The sequence below is a fragment of the Eucalyptus grandis genome, chromosome 7 (assembly GCF_016545825.1).
Source record: "Eucalyptus grandis isolate ANBG69807.140 chromosome 7, ASM1654582v1, whole genome shotgun sequence".
Lineage (NCBI taxonomy): Eukaryota > Viridiplantae > Streptophyta > Magnoliopsida > Myrtales > Myrtaceae > Eucalyptus > Eucalyptus grandis.
The window spans coordinates 51941858-51964279 of NC_052618.1; the positions used below are offsets into that span (position 1 = coordinate 51941858).

General features: G+C 37.8%; 1 protein-coding gene, 1 long non-coding RNA gene and 1 pseudogene across 2 annotated transcripts; 2 read left to right on the plus strand and 1 right to left on the minus strand.

The window, feature by feature from the left end:
• Nucleotides 1–349: 349 nt before the first annotated feature.
• LOC120296214 (putative 26S proteasome non-ATPase regulatory subunit 8 homolog B) lies at nt 350–1799 on the minus strand. The gene is made up of 3 exons (XM_039317923.1): nt 1793–1799; nt 1334–1616; nt 350–452 (listed from the first exon to the last, which is right to left on the minus strand). Exons 1-3 carry the CDS (start codon nt 1797–1799, stop codon nt 383–385), a joined length of 360 nt encoding a protein of 119 aa, XP_039173857.1. The 3' UTR covers nt 350–382.
• A 1481-nt stretch (nt 1800–3280) lies between these two features.
• LOC108959478 lies at nt 3281–8966 on the plus strand (annotated as a pseudogene).
• Nucleotides 8967–18502: 9536 nt separating this feature from the next.
• LOC104443873 lies at nt 18503–19915 on the plus strand. Its single transcript, XR_005553226.1, has 3 exons — nt 18503–18668; nt 18770–18844; nt 19519–19915. It is a non-coding gene; the product is annotated as an uncharacterized LOC104443873 (long non-coding RNA).
• The last annotated feature ends 2507 nt before the right edge of the window (nt 19916–22422 follow it).

Sequence of the window (22422 nt, forward strand, 5' to 3'; positions counted from 1 at the left end):
AGCGACGTGCATTCTCCAAGTTGTCCATCTCCATGTGACAACACTGATTTCAATGTCTGCTTCTTCCAAGCAAGCAAGACAAGGATAATATCCTACTGACCAAATACAAAAACGTGTTTTAAAAAATGACATGGATATGAGCACTAACATGATCGCTGAAATAAATTCCATCATAATGATCAAATAAATTTACAGGCATTAAAAAGAATATCAAGTCTCTCGAAATGGGCAAAAGGTAGGATGGCATTAGCACAATATAACCAATCTCTGAAGTCTGCGAATACCAGTGCAAACCACCGTGCACGGCAGAAGGTCCTAAACAGTCCGCTCCAACTCGCGTAACTCAAAGTCTGAATGGTAAGCTGCACGGATGGAATTTCCTTCAAAGGTGCAGATTCATTTGCCTTCTGGAAATACGCAAACCCACTCTTAATCTCCCACTCAGGATGTTCCTGCATTCCAACGGAGATAGAAACGTTCAAGCTCCACATTGAAGCTTTTTACATGGATATGAATCTACTGTTTACTATCTACATCAGCACTTTTACAAGCACGAGGTTTTAGTACTGAACCCACCAGCCAAGTTTGACCCCACCAGAGTGACAGCAAGGGCCAAATGACAAGTAGACGTGACAAGTGTAAGTTTTATATCTGTCTATGATCCTAGAATTGGATAAATTATCATAATCATTGAAAATGATATAAACTAGCAACTCCATAGAAGAGGTTTTATGAGATCCTCCGAAGGTCTGAACTAATGCAGGAGAGTATATTATTTATTAGTCAATTAGAATAGAATTCCAGGCAGAGAATTCCAGCTAAAGTCCTCTCATTAATTTTGCCTTCTTGACATACTCCGCAAGTTCTTGGTCAGAGGAGCATAGCAACATTTGCCATGCATCACCAATTGACAAATAGTCATATGCTTTTTCGCTACATCTAGCAATTTCATCTATGTCGTACAAAGGAAAAGAAAAGAGTAAGCATGCAAAAAAGAATCTTTAAGTATGACAATCTCACTACTTGACTAAAACCTTGAAATCTAGATGGGTCACACTTCCCGCTTCTATTGGCATATTGCGATGGTTGATAGCAATTAGTACAGGCCATATAATTTTATATTCTAATTTAAAAGCAACAAAAAGCCACAGAAGTATATGACTCAATCATCCCATCAAGAATGCTATACATTTCCAAAAATACCTTCTGTTGCAAATATAGGAAGAGACATATATCTAATTCTATTGATTTATGATCCAATCGTATCCAGTTGAAGCTAACTTCAAATCTTTTGACCAATTTAGCATCTTAGCAATAAAGGCACAGTAATTACCTGATTGTCTTGGCCAGAAGGTCCATAAAATAAACATAAGTCTCATGAGGCACCGTCTGCCTAGCACTCAAAACACAATTATAGGCCCCTTCCATGAAAGATTGCTCCAACTCAGCAGCATGCTTGATAAAAGGATTCTCTAGGGTGGCATATGAAAGCAATTCAAGTTCGGTATGGAACTCAGCTATTCCATTCTGCAAAAGGAGTCTCAACAGGTTGAGACCTATAATATGGTACTCTTGAGGAGATGGTGAAATATGGCCACTGCTCAACCAGAAGAATTCTCAAGTAAGTTTACGTAAAAATGATGTGTGCAAAATGGTGGATAAAGCAATAAGGATGGAAACTCTTTCTCATAGTCTAGCAATTCAGGTCTAATGCCTTATAGCATCTGCGCAATTGCACGTGCCCATGAGTATAAAAAAAAACAATTTTAAGCAATGCCAGGACAAAAATTACCCCGCATTTGTATAATAAGGCTTCAGTTGAAAAAAATCTTGCTCAAAGGCATCTTGATCTTCCATCTTCATACTTATAATAACAGCACGCTCATTAAGTACTGAAGAGTTCTTTAGGAAGTCCGGTGATGTGGGGCTTCCACATTCAATTCAGCAACTGAATGACATTTAATCTTTCTCACCAAAACCAACTCTAACTTATGTCGTGCATCGTCTATATAAGTCTAAAGCATTCGCTGTGGTCCACTGTGCATGCAAATCCAATGAAAGTGCGGTTTTGCAAAAGATCCTGTGAACCCAATGAAAAGTGAGGTGGCAAAGTCTTTGCACTTGTCAGCTTTTTATTAGTATCGTCATCTTGAAGATCAAGTAAAGAGATGGGCTCAACGGAGAGGGGGAAAAAGTGGGCCAAAAGGAACAAATGAATGGGAAGATGGGCTTAACTTTTGAAAGGGCCGAAAATTCATTGGAAGCCTACTGGACCCGACTTTTCATTCTATTACATTCATTTTTTTTTCGAATTTCTATTTTTTTTATTTTTACCTTTTTTATATATTTTTGCAAAATAAATTGATATTTAAAACGTTGACAAAAATTCGAGGGTCAACAGAAATTACAAATTGTATCTATTTTATCTAGTCAATAATTTGTTATTAAGAAGAAGTGTATCATCTCGTGCGTTCATGGCACCTTTATGTTTACCGATCTAAACCATGCTAGATCAATTGTGCATTAACAAGACTGGATCAGACGCATATTGTAAACCCATTCAGGAGTCATGTAACCCATTGTTCCTCTGATTCTCGAGAAACTTGTATTCTTAAGGCCCTCTCGTTAAGTAGCTTAGAGAGCCCAAAATCCGCCACCTTTGGTCGGTAATCGAATTGAGGAGTATGTTCTATGGCTTCAAGTCACAATGGAGAACCCATTCCAAGCACTCTTCGTGAAGATAAGCAAGCCCCTTGGCTGATCCCACTGCGATATCATACCTCTTCTTCCAGTTGAGTTGATCGAAAGAAAGGTTTTCTGCTAAGGAACCATGATTCGTGATTGGAAGAAGGGTTTTATGTATATTTACAGGGTTCATGTTACAATTGAACCAAAGTAGAAGGGTGTCTAAGCAAAGACATTCTAGTGTAGAACAAATCAATGTATTAATGAGACCAAACGAAGAGAGAAAGAGTTGCAAATCGAAATCGAAATGATGAGGAAATTAGAAGAGATAAAAAAATTTTTTTAATAAAGGTGATCTTATTCCATCCAAATCACGACATGGCAATTCGCCACATCGTTTTTCTCCATCATACATTCATGTAAGAGGTTTTCTCCCCATCTGTGAAGGAGGATTCCAAGGAGAACATTTTGTGAAACCTCCGGTCATCTTATCAAGCAAACAAGGACCATTGGGCGAAATCTTCCCAATACAAGTGGAGCATTGCATTTCGTCCCTGTTTTGGTCATATATGTCGAAAATGAAATTGACCGAGCCATGGAAAGCTACAAAGAAAACAACGTATTCCCAAAGAAACTGGGTGTGAATGAGAAACTCCAGCTCCTCCTCGTCGTAACATCATGGAATCGAGATCGTCCTGCTTCGATTTGCAATGAACTATCACAGTAATTCCATCCGCCATATTGCTCTTCATCTCGACATACGTCTTTTTCCAAATGCTTTTTCCGACACATCTAGTTACAAATAGGGAGCAAATAAATATGAGCGTAGTTAATGTCTTCATTGTGGCGTAAATTGCTTCGATATCAAAACCATTAAGCTATTTAAAGATGAAGAATGGGGCATATCAGATCTATTACCTTTTATTTTTCTTCCATTTTACTTTGGGACGGGAATTGCGACATTAGTATTATTATTTTTCCTCATTTTTTTTCCATTTATCGAAGTTTCCTTTGTGGCAGACGCCACTATGGGAAAAGAATTGCAATATTAGCTCTTTTATTTTATTTTTTTTCCTTCTTTTATAGTTTGGGATAAGAATTCCCATATCACATTTTTGGTTCCATCTTATTTTTTATATTCTTTCGTTTTTACACTGGTATAAAAATTGTCATGTGAGATTAACTACATTGCTCCAATATCATCGTCATTCAGATATTTAAAGATGGAGAATGGAGCATATCGAATCTTGCCAGCTTGCCGCAACCATCTTTTACCTTTTATTTTTCTTCTTCTTTTCTGGGGAGGAGAATTGTGATATCAGTTTTGTTTTTTTCCTTTTTGGCAGACGTCAGTATGGGAAAAGGATTGCTATATGAATATGACCTCTTTTTTCTTTCCTTCATTTATAGTCTGGGATAAGAATTTCCATATTACCTTTAAAATTCTTTCCTTTTTACTCTTGCATGAGATTTGCCATTTCTTCTTTATTGCTTTTAGATAAGAATTGCCAAATACGATCAGCTAAAAATCAAGTATAATATCTCATGCATGGCTTAATTAAATGAGAGAAAACGCAAACAACTTTGTGATAATTAATGTCTATTTTTTTTTCTCTCATTAGCATCTTTGGATTTGCTTGGAATGATGTTCATTTTTAACTTGTTACAGATTTTTTTTTTTTCGAACTTTACACCACGCTCAATTAGAATTTTATTTAACTCAGTACAAAACGTTTAAATATACAATACAATGTAAATTAACATAAAATTCTTTTTGTAAACTTTTATAAGAAAGGGCATAATTGTCAGTTCATTATAATACTTGAATAGCCTTTTGTTTCTTGTGAAACTGACATCCTCAGGCTTAGATTAGATGTGGTCCACTTATGGTTCTGAGCAATGGTTACCTTTTAGCTTTTAAACAAGCCAATTACTGTTTATCAATCTCTAATTGCAAAATATTTAGCATAAAATGATCATTTTGATCAATTTTTTCACAAAATCAAAATGAGATTGTGCAATGGTTTCCTTTTGGCATTTAAACAAGCCAATTACCGGTTATCAATCTTCATTGCAAAAGAATAGGCATAAAAGGATCATTCGATAAATTTTCCACAAAATCAAAATAAGATTGTGCAAGGGTTTCCCTTTAACAAAATGACAGACAGATCCCTAATTGCAAAAGATTTGGCATAGAACTCACAAATAAATTCTAGAGATATTAAGAGCTATGATTAAAGCTATTTATTCTGGATCATTTGATCAATTTTTTTACAAAATCAACAATTGATTGTGCAATAGTTTCCTTTTAGCATTTAAACAAGCCAATTACCATTGATCAATCTCTAATTGCAAAAGTTTAGGCATAAAAAGACCATTTGATCAATTTCTTCACAAAATCAAAATGAGATTGTGCAATGGTTGCCTTTTAGCATTTAAGCAAGCCAATTACTGTTTATCAATCTCTCATTGCAAATGATTTGGCATAAAAGGATCATTTGATCAATTTTTTCACAAGATCAAAATGAGATGGTGCGGCCGTTTCCTTTAGCATAATGATTGCTAGATTTCTAATTGCAAAAGATTTGACATAAAACTTATAAATAATTCTAGAGATATTGAAAGCTACCATAAAAGTTATTTAAAAAGGATCATTGGATCAATTTTTTATAAAATCAAAATGAGATTATACAACCGTTTCCTTTTGGCATTTAAACAAGACAATTACAATCTATCAATCTTAATTGCAAAAGATTTGGCATACAAGGACCATTTGAATTTTTTCATAATGACCGACCAGATTTTTTTTTTTTTCACAACAGCTTTTGCTAGCAAAATAGCCTTTAGGCCACTATGAGAATAACAGTAGGTTGTAAGTCATAAACTCTTGAAGTACCCGATCACGCAATAATTTTTAATTATTTGTTATCTGTTTTTTCATGACTTAAAACAAACTGTTGATCTCAAGTACTATCACATAAGCATTTCTCTTTTCACAACATCAAAACGAGATTGCACAATGGTTCTATTTTAGCAAAATGATAGTTGGATCCCTAATTGCAAAGGATTTGGCGTAGAACTTACAAATAATTCTAGAGATATTCAGAGCTACCATCAAAGTTAAATTTGTTTGGTCCGTACCATGAAATTTATTTATTAAAGATTATTTGATAATTTTTGTTACATAATCAAAATGGAATTGTGCAATGGTTTCCTTGCGAAAGATTTTGTTATCAAACAAAAACTCGATTTGTAACTTACCTTATGTGACAATTCTTATCTCAGAGTAGATAAAAACAAAAATATGAATTATTTCCGCAATTAATTGTGTCAAATTAAGAAAGAAATATGGTTGCTGCCAGCTGGTGAGCTCTAACGTGCTCCATTCTCCATCCTTAAATTGCTTTAAGATGTTGATATCTGAACACTGTAAGCCACGATGATGAAGACATTAGCCACACTTACATTCATTTGGTTTTTATTTGTAGCTAGCTGTCCAGGAATTGTTATGGGCGAGGCAACTGTTTTGATCAATAACCGTTTGGGGGATGGTGCCATTCTAAGAGTTCATTGCAAATCCAAGGACGTCAATCTTGGAGTCCACGATATAAAGGAAAGCTGGTCATTCTCATTCACACCCAATTTCTTCGAAGACACATTGTTCTTTTGCAGCTTTTCATGACCGGCTCGATTTGAGTGGTTTGATATATACAAGGAGAAGAGGGACTGGCATTATTGCGAATAGTGTATTTGGAATATCTTGCCCGATGGTCCTTGTAGGGTAGACTCCCAGAATATGATCCTTGTTATCCATGGAATTTGAAACCTCTTATGTGAATGTCTGATAGAGAACTCATAATTCTCAATTTAGATGGAATAAGAATCATCTTTGTTATCTTTTAAATCGAGATTCATGCACCACATGTATTTCTCTTCTAATGTCGTCATCATTGACTTTTGATTGGCATCTCTTTCTTTAAATTGTTGTCCCTTCTCTTTTTGTCATTCTATTATGCTAGTCATATCATATGATTCATTGAACAAATCTGATTATGCAGTGACAATGAATTGCTACAATGTAGATCTACTGTGCAAGCTAAGTTGATATATATATCAAAAGCTTAAGGGTCAAATTGCCCATTGGAGTAATGTTTGCGGTTCAGTCTTCCCAAACCGCTCGACATCCTCCTCCTCCTCCTTTCAGCAAACACCTCAAGGGCACAGCCACTCGCAGCTCCAAACCGGGCTCTTTGCTCTTTTAACATCGAATCCCACCGTTTCCACCTCCACAGCCACTGCCGATAAGAACCACGTAATCAATATTGGCGCGAAAAAGGGCGAACTGAAGCGGGCGATTTGCGTCCTCTCTCGAGAACCCGACCACACCTGGCGCACCGCCATCTTCTGGAGAATGGCTTCGACCAGGACCCGTCCCTGGCGACCAAGCTCATCCACATGTACTCCGAGGTGGACGCCATCGAGAATGCCCGGAGGGTGTTTGATAAAACTCGAAAGAGAACTATTTATGTTTAGCACGCGCTGTTTAGGGCGCTCGCCTTGGCGGGTCATGGACACGAGGTCGTTGACTTGTACAGAAGGATGAACCGGATCGGGATTCTTTCGGATAGGTTCATTTACACCTATGTGTTGAAAGCATGCGTAACTTCGGCATGAGCCCTCTCGCCTTTGTAAAAGGGAAGGTAGTACCGTGCCCATATTCTGCGGCATGGGTACATGGGTTATGTTCATATATTATTTTGGTGGACATGTATGCCAGGTTTGGGAGGGCGAAATGTGCTGGAATCATGTTTGGTGAGATGCCTGAGCAGAATGTAGTTTCTTGTTGTGCTATGATTGCTTGTTATGCTTGGGATGCCTTTTGAAGCTTTCAAACTTTTCAGGGAGATGATGCTTAAGACCCATGATTTGCTTCCAAATTCTGTGACAATGGCCAGGGAGCTGCAAGCCTGTGCTGCACTTGCTGCATTAGAGCAGGGTAGGTTGATTCACGGATACGTTCTGCGAAGAGATCTACAGACTTGCCGGTCATTAGTGCCCTGGTGACAATGTATGCAAGATGCGGTGAGCTCGACTGAGCACAACAAGTTTTTGATAAGATGGATGAGTGGGATTTAGTTTCCTGGAATTCTTTGATCTCAAGTTATGGGGTTCGTGGGTTTGGAGAGAAGGCAATTCAGGTTTCCAACAAGATCATCATCAGTGGAATCTTGCCAAGTCCCATATCCTTCATCAGTATTTAAGGAGCCTGCTGTCGTGCAGGGTTTTTCGAGGATGGGAAGATGTCGTTCGACTTGATGGTAAGGGAACATAGGATTTTCCCTAGTGTGGCGGATCTTCTTGGCAGGGCAAATAGATTGCATGAAGCAGCCTAAATTATAGAAGACATGCGGATTAAATTAGGTCCTAAAGTTTGGGGATTGCTCCTTGGATCGTCCAGGATTCATTGCAATGTTGAGCTTGCAGAAAGAGCGAGCACAAGGTTTTTTGAGCTCGAACCCACAAATGCTGGGAATTATGTTCTCCTAGCCAACATCTAAACAGAGGCCAAGATGTGGGATGAGGTGAGAAGAGTGAAGGAACTTTAGAAGCTTGGAGACTGCAAAAGGTCCCCGGTTGCAGTTGGATTGAAGTCAAAAGGAGGATATATCCCTTTGCTTCAGTCAATGAATTGAATCCACAGATTGAGCAGCTTCATTCCTTATTGCTGAAGTTGTCGATGGAGATAAAGGAAGATGGCCACGTGCCACAAACTGGAAATGTGCATCACAGTCTCGATGTAAGAAGGAACGCATTTTGTTGGGGCACAGTGAAAAACTAGCTGTGGCCTTTGGACTCATCGACAGCGCTAAGGGGGAGATGATATGGATTACCAAGAACTTAAGGTTGTGTGAAGACTGGCACTCTTTGACGAAATTCATTTCCCGGTATACAAAGAGAGAGATCCTCGTTCAGGATATGAATCATTTTCACCATTTCAAAGATGGGGTGTGCTCCTACGGGGATTATTGGTAGGCTGCTGGCACAATTCATTTGATTAACTCTAGAACGTCACTGAAAGATCATGTTCGAGCTATAAATGAAGGAATGAAGGCATCTGGATCTGACATTCAACTACGAATTCAATCTGCCCCTACCATGATGATTTACATACAGAGGGTTGTTTGAGAACAAGGAGAGAGCGACTTGATGTACTGTTTGAAACCCACATTTTACTTGTATATCTTTTCTGTACTCATGAGATTACAATGGCTTTTGAATCCTTTTTCATTTTTGTATCTTGCGGTACTGTGATTGATGAATGAATGTCGATTAGATGCAGTTTCCCGGGTTGCAAATAAACTCTCTACTATGACATAGCAGCACCAATCTAGTCAGTCTACTCGTTCCTTCTGGCTTAGCAGAGAGTTTGTTCAGGAGAAGACGGGAACATCTTCCCGCTATCACTAGTGCTTTGACAATTTGGGAATGAAAACAGAAGTCGAAATCGATGACTCTGGCTAATGGTGACAAATGGCAATCGAAATCCAGCGTCATCACCTACAATCCAGAAATAAGTAAAGCTCTGTGGAGCACTAATCCTAGAGAAACCTGTTTCATTTTATCTTTTCCCCTTTTGATTATTCATCTGATGCAACTGATGACATACCCCTTACATTACTTTGCAAAATGGCAATGACAACGACGTGGGTGAAAACAAATGCGTTCATCACGTGTCACTAGTAGGCAAGCCATGGGAATGATGCTTGCCGATTTCTCTAGCCACCAATGCACCTTCCTCAATGCTTGTGATGCTGCTAAAGCTTCTTATAAGGGTATCAGACTCATGAGGATTGTCTTTTTTGGATGAAAATAGCACAATAACTATCTTCACAGTACAAGGCATTGTTCGGTCTTAAAAGAAAGTACAAAATTATAAGACACTGGAGAGCATTGGCTGAAGAACACTTTTTTGAACAATATTTATTTGACAGAGATTTTCACATGTTCCTCAGATTGTAGAAATGTGACTACCATTAAGCATTTCAGAGAAACTATCTGGCTTTCACTATCCAACCTCAGTTTCTTCAATCATGACTGCGGATCTTGAAGACCAGCTAGATAAGTGAGATTACACCTCTCCAGTTCTCTGAAACATATCGTACCCATCTTCATTTGGAAAAGCACGCATCCACGAAGCACAGATATATATTTATCAAGGAGTGCTTTGACTTGGTATTTATCTTGAGCAATGAAGCATCCGCTCATTCGTTTTTAAGGTGTTGTCCTGGGCAAAAGTGGAACGGGTGGCCTGGGCGTTTTTGTTTTCTACATCAATATCGCTTCGGTAGTCAGGACTATCCCTGCAATGGAGACTGCACTTTGTAGCGTGCAGCATGAAACCTTGCATGGATTTATAACTCCAGCAACGAGAAGATCTTCACATTTTCGCATCATTGCATTGTAACTGATTTCCCAATCACATGTTCGGAATTGACTCTACTATAATATTGCCATCCACTCCTGCATTAGTTGCAATGGCTTTTGCAGGAGCAAGAAGTGCCTGCAATTGCAATCTGCAATTGACCACCAATAAGAACAGAGAAACCTCCAAAACAACAGCAAAATTCTAGAGAAGATCCTGGACTCGATACATTCCACTTAGAATGCCCAAGAGATTATGGAAGACAGAAGGCAGGTTATCGATCAAAAGAAAAACTTGAACATTGTTTCCTCAAGTCCCCACGAGAGGTTGTTAAAATATGGTTTCCTCAAGTCCCCATGAGAGGTTGTTAAAATATGGTTTCCTCAAGCCCATGCTGCCCGAGCCTAGGTCCACAGAGGCTTGAATTGGAGCTGAAAGTGGTGAAGCATTTTGAGGAGTTGATTCTGTCGAGTAGAATAAGATTGTAGTGATAGCATAATATTGTTTTAGTCTGTATCAAGAGATTAGGTAGATTCTTGCTGCTGATCTTTTTTCCATGGCCCTGAGTGCAAGTTGAAGTATGTAGTCGTAGTTATCCATTGTAAAACACACACATCCACCTGATTTGCTACATGCCTTCCTCTGTTCAGGACTGATGTTTCCTTGAATTGGAAAGTAAGGCATGTTAGGCCAACTGGCAGATTCCTTTTTAAATTCTGTGGATCACAGAAGATGTTTAGGGGGGTCGCATCTACATTTTTGTACGTTGTACATAAGTTTTTTCAATTGCATCCACAACGTAAGCAGTCTCTGAATCAATTGGCAGGTTTAGAACGTGAGCCAGCCATGATTAATCCTATTCATCAAAAGGGTAGATAAACCAGATTTTGTACCCTCCTGACCAAGTCTCTAGACTTCATGCTTTCATGTTATTTAGTTTAATAAGAAGTCCCCATCACTTGAAAGCTTCTTTGAGGCAGTTCAATCAAGGTTTAGTTTTTCTGGGGGCAATCAGGTATATTATGGAAATTTTTGTGCGTGTACATTACCAAGAAGGCAAGAAGCTTCACCTTCTTCGAGGCAGTACAAGTTCTCTTCTTGTTCCTTTTGGCCATATTATCGACAATCTCATAAGAAGCTTAATAGGCAGTTTCCAGTTTGCTTGTGTTTTCTGCAAGGATTGGAGCTGAAACACATGATGCAACTTTTCTGTAAGAGGAATCTCATCTAGGTTTTCTTCATGTCTTCATAGTCAAGTAATTCGGCTAAATGAATTCATAGCCAAGTAGTGCAAATCATCTGGAGAGTCTTTTGCATCTGTTTGAAGGTGATGTTAACGACCTCCAGTATTCTAATTAACCTAAAGAGAAATGACTGATTAGCAAAGGCAAGATCAAGAATTTTCTAGCGGCAACCAAGTACAATAGTTTCTTACCGGATGCTCCTCAAAACCTAGTCTTTGCCTTTGATTGAATAGTACTCTGTTGATGAAGTAGCAGATATAGAAAGGTAAAATTGCTTGAAGTTTCTACTTTCTTTTGTGCATGTGGCAGACGTTCTGTCCGAAAGAACTCTCTAGTTCTCTAAGCAAAAATGTATAGAGAACTCAACTTCATTAATTATCACTCATCTGGGCAATCAACAGAAAATAGCTAAACTTAGCTATAAATCCTCGAGGCTTCCAATAATACACTGCTGAATCGCTGATGATTCAAAAGATTGAGAAGATCATAAATACATTTTTACAAGAAAATTGGGAACATGGCCAAGTAAAAATTCTTTGAAGTTACAGTTCTTGATGGGGAATGGAACTACACTACGCCAAAGCCAAAGCAAATATTCAACCGCTGGATATCCCACCGTGACTAGGGGTGAGCAGTGGTCTAGGGTTGACCCTGGACGGACCCTAGACCGGCCCAATCCTGCCGGTCCTGGTCCGGTTCCCAAGGGGACTGGGTCGGTCCTTGGTCCTGAAATTCTAGGACCAACACTGTGCGGGTTGGTCCTCGATCCTAAGAGTTTTTGGTCGGTCCAACCCTGGACCAACCATGTATATTATATTATATTATATATCATTCTTTTATATATTCAAACATAAGTAAAATATATGTTATATTATATTATATTGGGATGTTCTATCAATAGCACTAATAGTAATTTTAATTTAAAACTTTTGTTGAGTATCAATTATGTGTCGTTTGTTTTGTTTTTAGATTTTTAGAAGTTCAAGTGAATTAACAAGATGTAAAGTTATATATTCATAGTTTATATTAAGTATTTTAAACTTTTTATGATTTAATTGTATTTTACTAATGAATTTCAGTTGCACTTTATTTTTCAATTTCTATCAAATGGTAGAAGTTTTTGAAGAGTAGAGTAGTACTGCAGTTACTACGGTGATTTGCTAGTCAAGTGGTGTGAAGCTCATTTTTTGGTTGAGTGGACTTTACATGATCAAACGCAGGAATGTTATGAATATTAAAGATAGATGATTATAAGAACTTTACATGTTGTTCCATATCTCGATGAGTGGTTAGCAGGTATGAAATTTATATTATTGTGTCATCTTAAATTTGCTAAATATGTATTGGTATTTATAGTTTAGTTGCACAATGCCGCATTGTCGATAGATGTGTAATTTGAATTCATAGGTTTGCTTTTTTAGGGAGTATACAAAAAAAAAATTATCGATCGGTCCCGGGTTGACCCTGGAACCGGACCGAATCCATTGGGTTGGTCCGGTCCTTGGTCCCAAGCTCAATAGGGTCGGTCCTCGGTCCTAAAAACTAAGGACCAACACTGTACGGATTAGTCCTAGGGTTAGGGGGTGGCCCGGACCAACCCGGACCATGCTCACCCCTAACCGTGACTCTGTGTTTCGAGCCAGAGCGAATATTCCGCAATGACTCTAGAATCATCATATTTCCTGCAAGCAAATTATAGAAAATGGAACTCTCATGCATCATAAACAAGGAAAGTGCCCACCTTTATCACATCGCAGACTAGGGTTCCGCTGGGGATGGCACCGTAACTAGCATTTGTAGAGATCATGCTGGTCGAATTGTTACGGGCTTTGCCATACTTGAAGTGTTCCAACTTGCAACTTCGAGTGAAGACATAGATATGTGAACTTTTTGCTACATGAGTCCGACCATGCTGGAAGCTCTGATAAGCGGGTCTACAGATCAGATTACATCAATTGGGACTAGGAGGAGTGCCTTCTTATCATGGACTACTTAAAACTTGTTGTTTCTAAACTTTTGCCTGTGTGATATATTTAATTCAAAAATTAGGGATAAATGTGTCACATGGGCATAATATGGGATTTTGGTGTCATTAAAAAAATTTGTGATAAATGTGTTACATTGGTGCAAGTTTAAGGTTTTTGGCGTCATAAAAAAATAGTTTAGGATAAATATATTTTAGCGGGTAAAGTTGGAGTTTTTTTTATGACTTTTTCATACTAAAAAAAAAAAAAGATGGGAAGTAATAACTCAATGTACCCTTTCTTTTCAACCCAAAAATTAAAAAAAATAAAAAAATTCAAGCAGCAATTACTTGATTTCTCAAAGGGTTTGTTAAGGGACCCTCCAGAAGGGACGTGCTTATGATCTCTGGATCATACGGGGGTGCAAGTATCATAATCCCTCTTTCCATTAAAAGCTTCTTGTGACACTAAAGTCCCAAAAATGACAATTAAGGTAGAAGGTTCCAACGCATAACTCATGACATGAATGAAGTCTCAAAAATGACTCACGCCAAAAGCTCCTCCAAATCAAATGAAAAGTAACCAGAGGCAGACGTGGAAGCCATCATCCATTTGCTGTTCTCAGCCAAAATTTCTATATATAGTAAAGACTTAATTTCTCTAAGTTCTGAAAATAAATCAATGCATGGTTCAGTATTTGATATTCACTATTTTGAAGATTTCCAAATATTTTGTAATAAATAAAAGTAAAAGAGATGATCTCGTAAAATTTAAAGAGAGTAAAAACGAATGAATTGTACCCTTCAAGATTACATAAATGGACTAATTGTAAACTATGTTATTTGATATTTCGATATTTTCAAAACTTTCAAGTAATTTGTGAAGACGGTAGACAAAGTTTTATCGTAACCAAGTACATCAATGAATTTTTTGAATATCATGGTTATGATAGTGCACCAAGGATTTCCCATTTATGGTATAAGTAAAAGACTTTATTTTTATTTACAATATGTAAATTTCCAACATTTGATTACATGGTATCAATATTTTAATTTTGGACCAATTTCCACGTCTAAAATTGGTAGTCAATTCCTCATGAATTTCTCTTTCTTGGATATTATTAGATTTGTTTCTTCAACTACTACAAATATGCAAAATAAATGGTTTCCATAACAAATTTATGTTTAGTCACTTGTTGACACATAAATTTTTGTCAACATTTTATGTATCCATTTATTTTATAAAACTATAAGAAATTATATAAAAAAAGGATAAAAGAAAAGAAGCCAAAAAAAAAAAAAACATAAAAAATGGACCAAATGAAAAGGAAATAAAAATGAAGGAAAGTGATATATAAAAAGAAAAATGATGAAAATGAAAAAAAAAAAAAATCGAGCAGGCCGGTGTGTCAAGCCCATCTTTTAATTCCTTAGGCCCATCTTCTTCTTTTCTTTTTTTCCTTTAGCCCATTTATGTATTTCTTTTTCAGCCCATCTCTTTTGCAGTGTCTTGACAGGGCAGCTCAAGCCTGTCTCTACCCGCTCTGACAATAATTTTGTTGGAATTGTAAACGGATGCGGGTACGGATTGGGAGGCCCAATTCTTAGAGGCCCGTCGTCCAATGTTAAGCCGAGTGTGGCGAAGGAGAGAGAAGGGAGAGAGCAGCGGAACAAGGCATGGAGGAAGAAACTGAAGCAGTTGACATTTTTACTATCTTTTGTTTACAACAACTACTTGCATCGGATGGAAACATGATTGACGAGCTTTGGCCGTACACCCATTATAATCATCTACCTTCTTCCTTCTCTCCCCTTAATTTATGAACAGAGAGAGAGAGACAAAAAACAGAAAGCAAAACAGAAAATTCGACTAAGAGAGAAGGGAGAGAGCAGTGGAACGAGGCATGGAGGAAGAAACTGAAGCAATTGACATTTTTACTATCTTTTGTTTACAACAGCTACTTGCATCAGACTGGACATGTGATTGACGAGCTTTAGCTGTACACCTGTTATAATCATCTACCTTCTTCCTTCTCTCCCCTTAATTTATGAACACACAAAGAGAGATGAAAAACAGAAAGCAAAACAGAAAGTTCGACTTTACATGCTTAAAACCAATATAAACATGCTACACGTTATTTTCCTTCCTCTGGTCTCGACAACACCAGCTTTCCTTCCTCTGTTCTCGGCCGCACTAGTAGTAACTCCATCAACAACTTCCCCTGTTTTTGACAGTTGACAGCACCAGTACTTATCATATGACTATTAACAGATATAACGAAGAATTTGTTTGTGAGGTTGGGGATTACATACATTCGCAGAAGGGGGAAGATTAGGTACAAACATTCCAGTGATAACAAGCATCAAATTCTTCCCCGAGCCTACATGGACTATCAGGAAAGATCTTCCAAGCGCACACAGTGCATTCGCCCTCGGCGCACATGGCGTTCTCGTTGCATCAGACCACGTCTCTTGACTACATGTATATGTCAAAGTGTTCAAACCGTCTGGGCCACGAAAAGCTGCAAAAGAATAAGGTTCTGACGAGGAGGCTGGGTTTGAAGGAGAACTCCCAGCTGTCCATCACTTGACGGGTTCCCAGATCGTCGTCCTTCAATTTGCAGTGGACGGTGAGAGTGGTTCCGGCCGACAAACTGTTCTGGATCTCCACGTGCATCTTCTTCAAGGTGCCTCCGAGGCAGCTACTCATGAAAAAGGAGCAAACAAGCAGGAGCGCAACCAATGGCTTCGTCATTCCGGCGGTGGGCGGCGACGAAATTGAAGGCGCACCCCTCTGCCCCTGTTTCTCCCCTCCTGTTTTTCTTCCCTTGCGTATGTCAACTCCAAAAGCCGTGGGAATGCTCTCTTAAATGCCTGGAGTTGGAGTCCCTCCTTAACCGTAGTCTAACTTTCGGATGCCATTTTTGCACTTACTTGTAGAGAAAACCTCTACAAGTCCAAAAATGGCCAACTTTAACTTAGGCGTCCCCGAACGAGAACTTGGTGGAGAAGGTGGGAGAAAGATGGAATGGAGTTTAAAGCCCGTCAACTTCGATTTCTCTTTTTAAGAAAAAAAAAATGATGATGCGTTTTTTCATTGAAAAATTAAGCTTCTACGTTTTTATTATCTGATAACTAACCCCCATCCAAAACTGAGCAATTCCGTACTTCCATCGCACTAAATGAATCCGCACATGGATTGTTTTGCGAGACTAAAACCTATGATATACGACTTGCAACTACAAAATGAATGCATTTGTCAAAATTACAAAAAAAACATAATATTATATATGATAATAAGTCCTTAAGAAAATAACATCTCCCTTAAAACTTATGACATACGACTTGCGACTGCAAAATGAATGAATTTGTAAAAACTACAAACAAACATAGTATTATATATGCTAATAATTCCTTAAGAAGAGAGCATCTCCCCTAAAACCTATTACATCTGACTTGCGACTGCAAAATGAATGCATTTGTCAAAACTACAAACAAATATAGTATTATATATGATAATAATTCCTTAATAAGAGAACATCTCCCCTAAAACCTATGACATACGACTTGCAGCTGCAAAATGAATGCATTTGTCAAAACTACAAACAAACATAGTATTATATATGCTAAGAATTCCTTAATAAGATAGTATCTCCACTAAAACCTATGACATACGACTTGCAACTGCAAAATGAATGCATTTGTCAAAACTACAAACAAACATAGTATTATATATACTAATAATTCCTTAAAAAGAGAGCATCTCCCCTAAAACCTATGACATACTACCTGCGACTGTAAAATGAATACATTTGTCAAAATTACAAACAAATATAGTATTATATATGATAATAATTCCTTAATAAGATAACATCTCCCATAAAATCTATGACATATGACTTGCGACTGTAAAATAAATGCATTTGTCAAAACTACAAACAAACATAGTATTATATATGCTAATAATTCTTTAAGAAGAGAGCATCTCCCCTAAAACCTATGACATACGACTTGCAACTGCAAAATGAATGTATTTGTCAAAACTACAAACAAACATAGTGTTATATATACTAATAATTTCTTAAGAAGAGAGCATAACTTAGGGGAGACTAAAACTTATGACATACGACTTGCAACTGCAAAATGAATACATTTGTCAAAATTACAAACAAACATAATATTATATATGCTAATAATTCCTTAAGAAGAGAGCATTTTCCCTAAAACCTATGACATACGACTTGCAACTGCAAAATGAATGCATTTGTCAAAACTACAAACAAAAGGAGGACTTCTGCAACGGGCTATGCCACCCAAAGCAAGAACGAGAAGTTGCATCCGTCCCATCGCAAGCACCTACAATGTCATGATCACATTGGTTTACCCTTTTTTTCTTTGGTAGTTCAACGGACGGTTGCCCCTCCAACAAGAAAATGTATAAATATGGAAACTTCTCTGCCATTTAGATCAGAGAATTTATGGAGGAAATCGAGTTTTAAATTTCCAGAAACCGCACGATTGTATAGCTAAAGGATTTGTCAAAACTACAAACAAACATAGTATTATATATGCTAATAAATCCTTAATAAGATAGCATCTCCCTTAAAACTTATGACATACGACTTGTAACTACAAAATGAATGCATTTGTCAAAACTACAAATAAACATAGTATTATATATGCTAATAATTTCTTAAAAAGATAGCATAACCTAGGGGAGACTAAAACCTATGACATACGACTTGCAACTGCAAAATGAATACATTTGTCAAAATTACAAACAAATATAGTATTATATATGCTAATAATTCCTTAGGATTTCGATTGTTTCTGTTTCTGTGGTTTCGGTCGTTGTGCTCCCCTTGATCGAGCGTGTTCTGAGTGGACTAGGCCATGCCGTAATTGATGGTTGGATGATTCGACAGGTCATGCAGCGACAGCGAGCAGATGTTGGAATGCAGGATCTTGAAGAATGATGAAGTTGTTTGTTCCGGCGAGACACTGACGTTCAGTGCTTATTTGGTTGACGTTGGAGAGCCTGAAGGAGGGCAAAAGCCTCTTAATGATACTTATATTCACAGCTGAGCATAGAAAGTTCCTAAGCGAACAACTTCCCTTCACAGAAACAAGTTAGTGAACGTATCGGTGTGCCGTATTGTACTGTTTCTTCATGCTGGTGTCTCTATTGGTTTGAAATTTGACAACTCATTCTTGTACACTCGCAATGTTGTGATTGTCTACTGGTGTTATTGTATAATCCACTTCGCATACATTTTAAGAAATGAGAAGACCAAAGTGCAGAAGGATAAACAGCAGACAATCAGCCTCAGCCCATCACAGAAAATTATTGGAGGTTGGCGATGAATTCCTACATAATCTAACTCTCTCTTAATTGCATGCAAATGCTAGTTACAACAACTTAGCATGCCTTTTCTTTTGCTTTTCGATTTCTAGAATTCAAAAAGAACGAAATGAACAGGTATGGCATATTGCAGGCGAGTCCGAACTCGAGGACATCAAGCATGACAGGTGAGTTTGGACTTTTGCTGACTCATCTATGGCCATGCCAGGCCGTGTCTTTCTCTTGATGTATCTCCTGGATTGTCAATCCGTTCTTGATTTTCTTTGGGATACATTTTCTGCACATCTTTGTATTACATACAGAGTCTTTTCAAGATCAATAAAGATTCTCTCAACTCCGATGCTTGGTATATCAAGTCTTCTCAATCGAGGTGGTTTCATATATTTTCGTGGCTTCTCTTGAAAATCATTGGAGCTTTTTAGCATATATCCAAACTTCCCTTAGAAAAATGGTCTCAATGTTCTCTATGTGGTTTATTCGAGAGTGTTATTGTTGTCTCGGCACTGGAGTTGACATGATATTCCTTTTGATGTAGATTCATATGTTTTGTATACAACTCAATTAACTCAAAAGTCGAAGAAATATCATGATGGCTTCTTACGTTGTACGAGCAGTGGATCTATGACTAGGCAGGTCAAGCTCTCCAGTCTACATCTCCTTCTGATTTTTACCCTTAAATGATACCAGCTATCTTGTTGCTGGATTAAATTTCAGCTCTTCCTTCCTTTATGAGTTGGTTTTCCTCTTCATGACGTATACCTTTCTCAACAGATTAGTGAAAAAAAATTTTCAGCATAAATATGGCTTAGATGATTGAAATCTTATTTGGGTCTTTTACCAGGTTTTCTTGTATGATATGAGCTGGAAACATTTAGATGGCAGGTTCATGAACAAAGCTGAAGAAGGAAGCCCTGGGGAGATGATGGAATTTCCTGGTCATTTAGTTGAAGTTGGCAACAGTGAAGCAAACCATGAATCTTTGAGGGATCTAAATGCATGTGGAAACAGTTTCAATTCTCTTCACAAATTAAATATGCAAAAGCAGCAGCATAATGTTACTAATTTTAAATCTGCTTTAAAAGGTACCTGGAATACAGTTCAATTTTATCCATTTCCTGGTGTTCTATAAAGTGTTTATTTTTCCTGTTTAGTCTTTATATGAAGGTAATTTGCCTTACCTCCTAGCCTAAAGTCTTGAACTCCCAATAGATTGTTAACATTTTCTCCCTCATTGTTTATATCCCATCGACCCTATCATTCAGCTGCTCTGCAATTGATGAAATTGGGTGATACTCCATACTCACCAAAATACATTGCAAATACATCGTGATTCGGAGCTTTAAGGATACAAGTCCAGGGGATGTTCATGAGATGTGGGATGATTTCCATAAGTCCTTGAACTTGCAGATGCCATGAATCAATTCGTTGTTTTTATTTAAAGTCAATACTTTCTTCATTGACCAGATAAAGAGAGTCGACAATTGAAAATCATCATTGTTAGCCATGTTATCTCTTTCTTTTCTGTTGAGGAGCATGATTCCCTTCTCTTCATGTTTCGCATGATCTACAATAATTACCCGATTCTGTTTGTGATGCACTGAAACATTTATTCATTAGTACTCTTTTAGAAGGAAAAAAAATGGCTAGATGCATCAGAATGGGGCAAAGGTGAGTATATTAGATGCCAGAATATCAGGGGTAACAGGTCAGATTTTGTTTCATAATAGATAAAAGCTTCATTGAAAATACAAAACTATCTATTGAGTTTTCAGCTTTGTGCTTCACAGAAGGTCTGAGTGTGTCCATTCATTTGGAAAATCCATAATTCACCTTGACCGGTTACGTTCTTGAGATATTCCTAGCTCTAGCACTGTGCTCTAGGTACTTAATAATGACTCATAAGTACGAGAACTTCATGCAATAGAGGAGGGCAATGAACCGAGTTACATGGATTCCTCAGGATATTCCTTTATGCTTACATTTTCTTATGAAGTTTTCATTACTTAGCCAGTTGTTCATTCTACTTGCTAATAGATTTTCTAATGAAGTTTTCATTAACCAGCCGACTACGTTCTTGATATTGTTGTGTATTTACTGCCTCCTTTTAGCTTGAGGTTATGGAATTAACGAATTCAATAACAGATTCATTATTTTTCTTCAGTCGTTTCTGACACGCATGAGAATGTGAATGTTCTTTTAAGGGCGGTGTCCTTCCTTTATTTTTGTGTTAATTTAACTGAGCATCTCCTACTTGGAGATTGACACTACCCTGTCATGTAGAATGGCAGGTTTTGTACACCACACAAGTAACTCAAAAGGCCAAGAAATGCCAAGATGGTTTTTTGCGGCTTGAAGTCCGCGGATCCCTAGGGAGGCAGGTCATTCCGAAGCACTTTTAAGGATGGTTTCATCCTTAAGACACTGTTCTTTAAATTAAAGTGGGCTGGCTACTTTGTTTGCTGATCCAACATGAATCACTTCATTTGTTTTTCCGATAATGGTTCATTATTTGACCCAAGCATCACACTAATTCAAGTGCATTTCACTACCCAGAAAAGTTATAAGGCCCTAAGCACCCCTTCTTTATAGGTCCGGCAATAACTTTTCTGCTCATTATTATATCCCCCTTGGATCATTCAGGTCCCACTCTAGCAGGAAAGTCTTGGCAAATAAATATCTTAAGAAAGACGAAGTGCTGGGAACTGGAAAATCACTGGTATTCGATTCTCACTAAGTTGATATTGGGGAACATGCAGTAGAAGAAAAAGTGCTGCTGGGTTTGAACGATCATGTGTTAATTGTGGGGTGAGTGCCCCTTAAATCGCTTGGTACGGTTGGGAGCCAACTTCTCTCTATTTCCCTCAAAAAAGACTCGAATGAATTCGTTTAGTCCATGTACAGCTTTTGATATTAGTGGTTCAGTCGGTCCTTGACCGATTCAGATATCAGTCACCAATTGAGCTAAATTTTTCCTTCAGGAGAAAAAAAGAAATTATAGAGCTGACCGCATTAATTATTGGAGTTGTCTAAGCTAAGCAGATTGTACATATTGTCAGCTCATGATGTAACTACACACTTTAACTTATTTTCTGAGTTCTTTGAGTTCTCCTCTAATTGACCAAAGATCCCACAGCCGAACATAATCATATTTTGGTTTTTATTTATTCAAGATCATCTTAATGCGGGTTTTGAGTCACGCATGCAAACAAAAATTGGAAAGTTCCTAATGGAGGGCCAAGTGCTGCAGCTCGTTAAATTAGATCTTTGCTGAGATACTAATCTCGAGTGCTGAACTAATAATTTGGTCCTTCAGATATTGGTTGGGGATAATACACTTGGCCACGGCTCCCAAATCCCGCAAACTGTCTTTTTCCCCTTAAGCCAGCTCTGGCCGACATACTAGGCTTGTCATGACACCACTATACATAATCTACTCTTTTAAGTGTAGGGAAGAGATCTTAGTAAAGACATAAAGTTAGTTCAATCTCTATCTATGCTCATTTAGATATTGTTCTGGGAAAGTGGTGCCCGAAATGCTCGTCATTAGCATGAGATTGTGGCTCTATCGGCAAACACACCGGTGGTCCTAAAACCAAACATATCCATGCACCAACAATCAAGAGTATGCAGAAGCCCGCAGCCAGAGAACCAACTACTTCAACCCGCTGAACTCAAAAGTTAATTGAGCTGGACACAAGCAACCCTAGTTGGCCTATGCAATTGATATCAGCAACTGTGCAAAGAT

What these genes read in the sequence shown, in the direction of transcription:
- LOC120296214 (XM_039317923.1), bottom strand. An exon ending in CTTCTGGCCAAGACAATCAG is followed by an intron (nt 453 to 1,333) that starts GTAATTACTGTG and finishes GTTGGAATGCAG; the next exon opens with GAACATCCTGAGTGGGAGAT.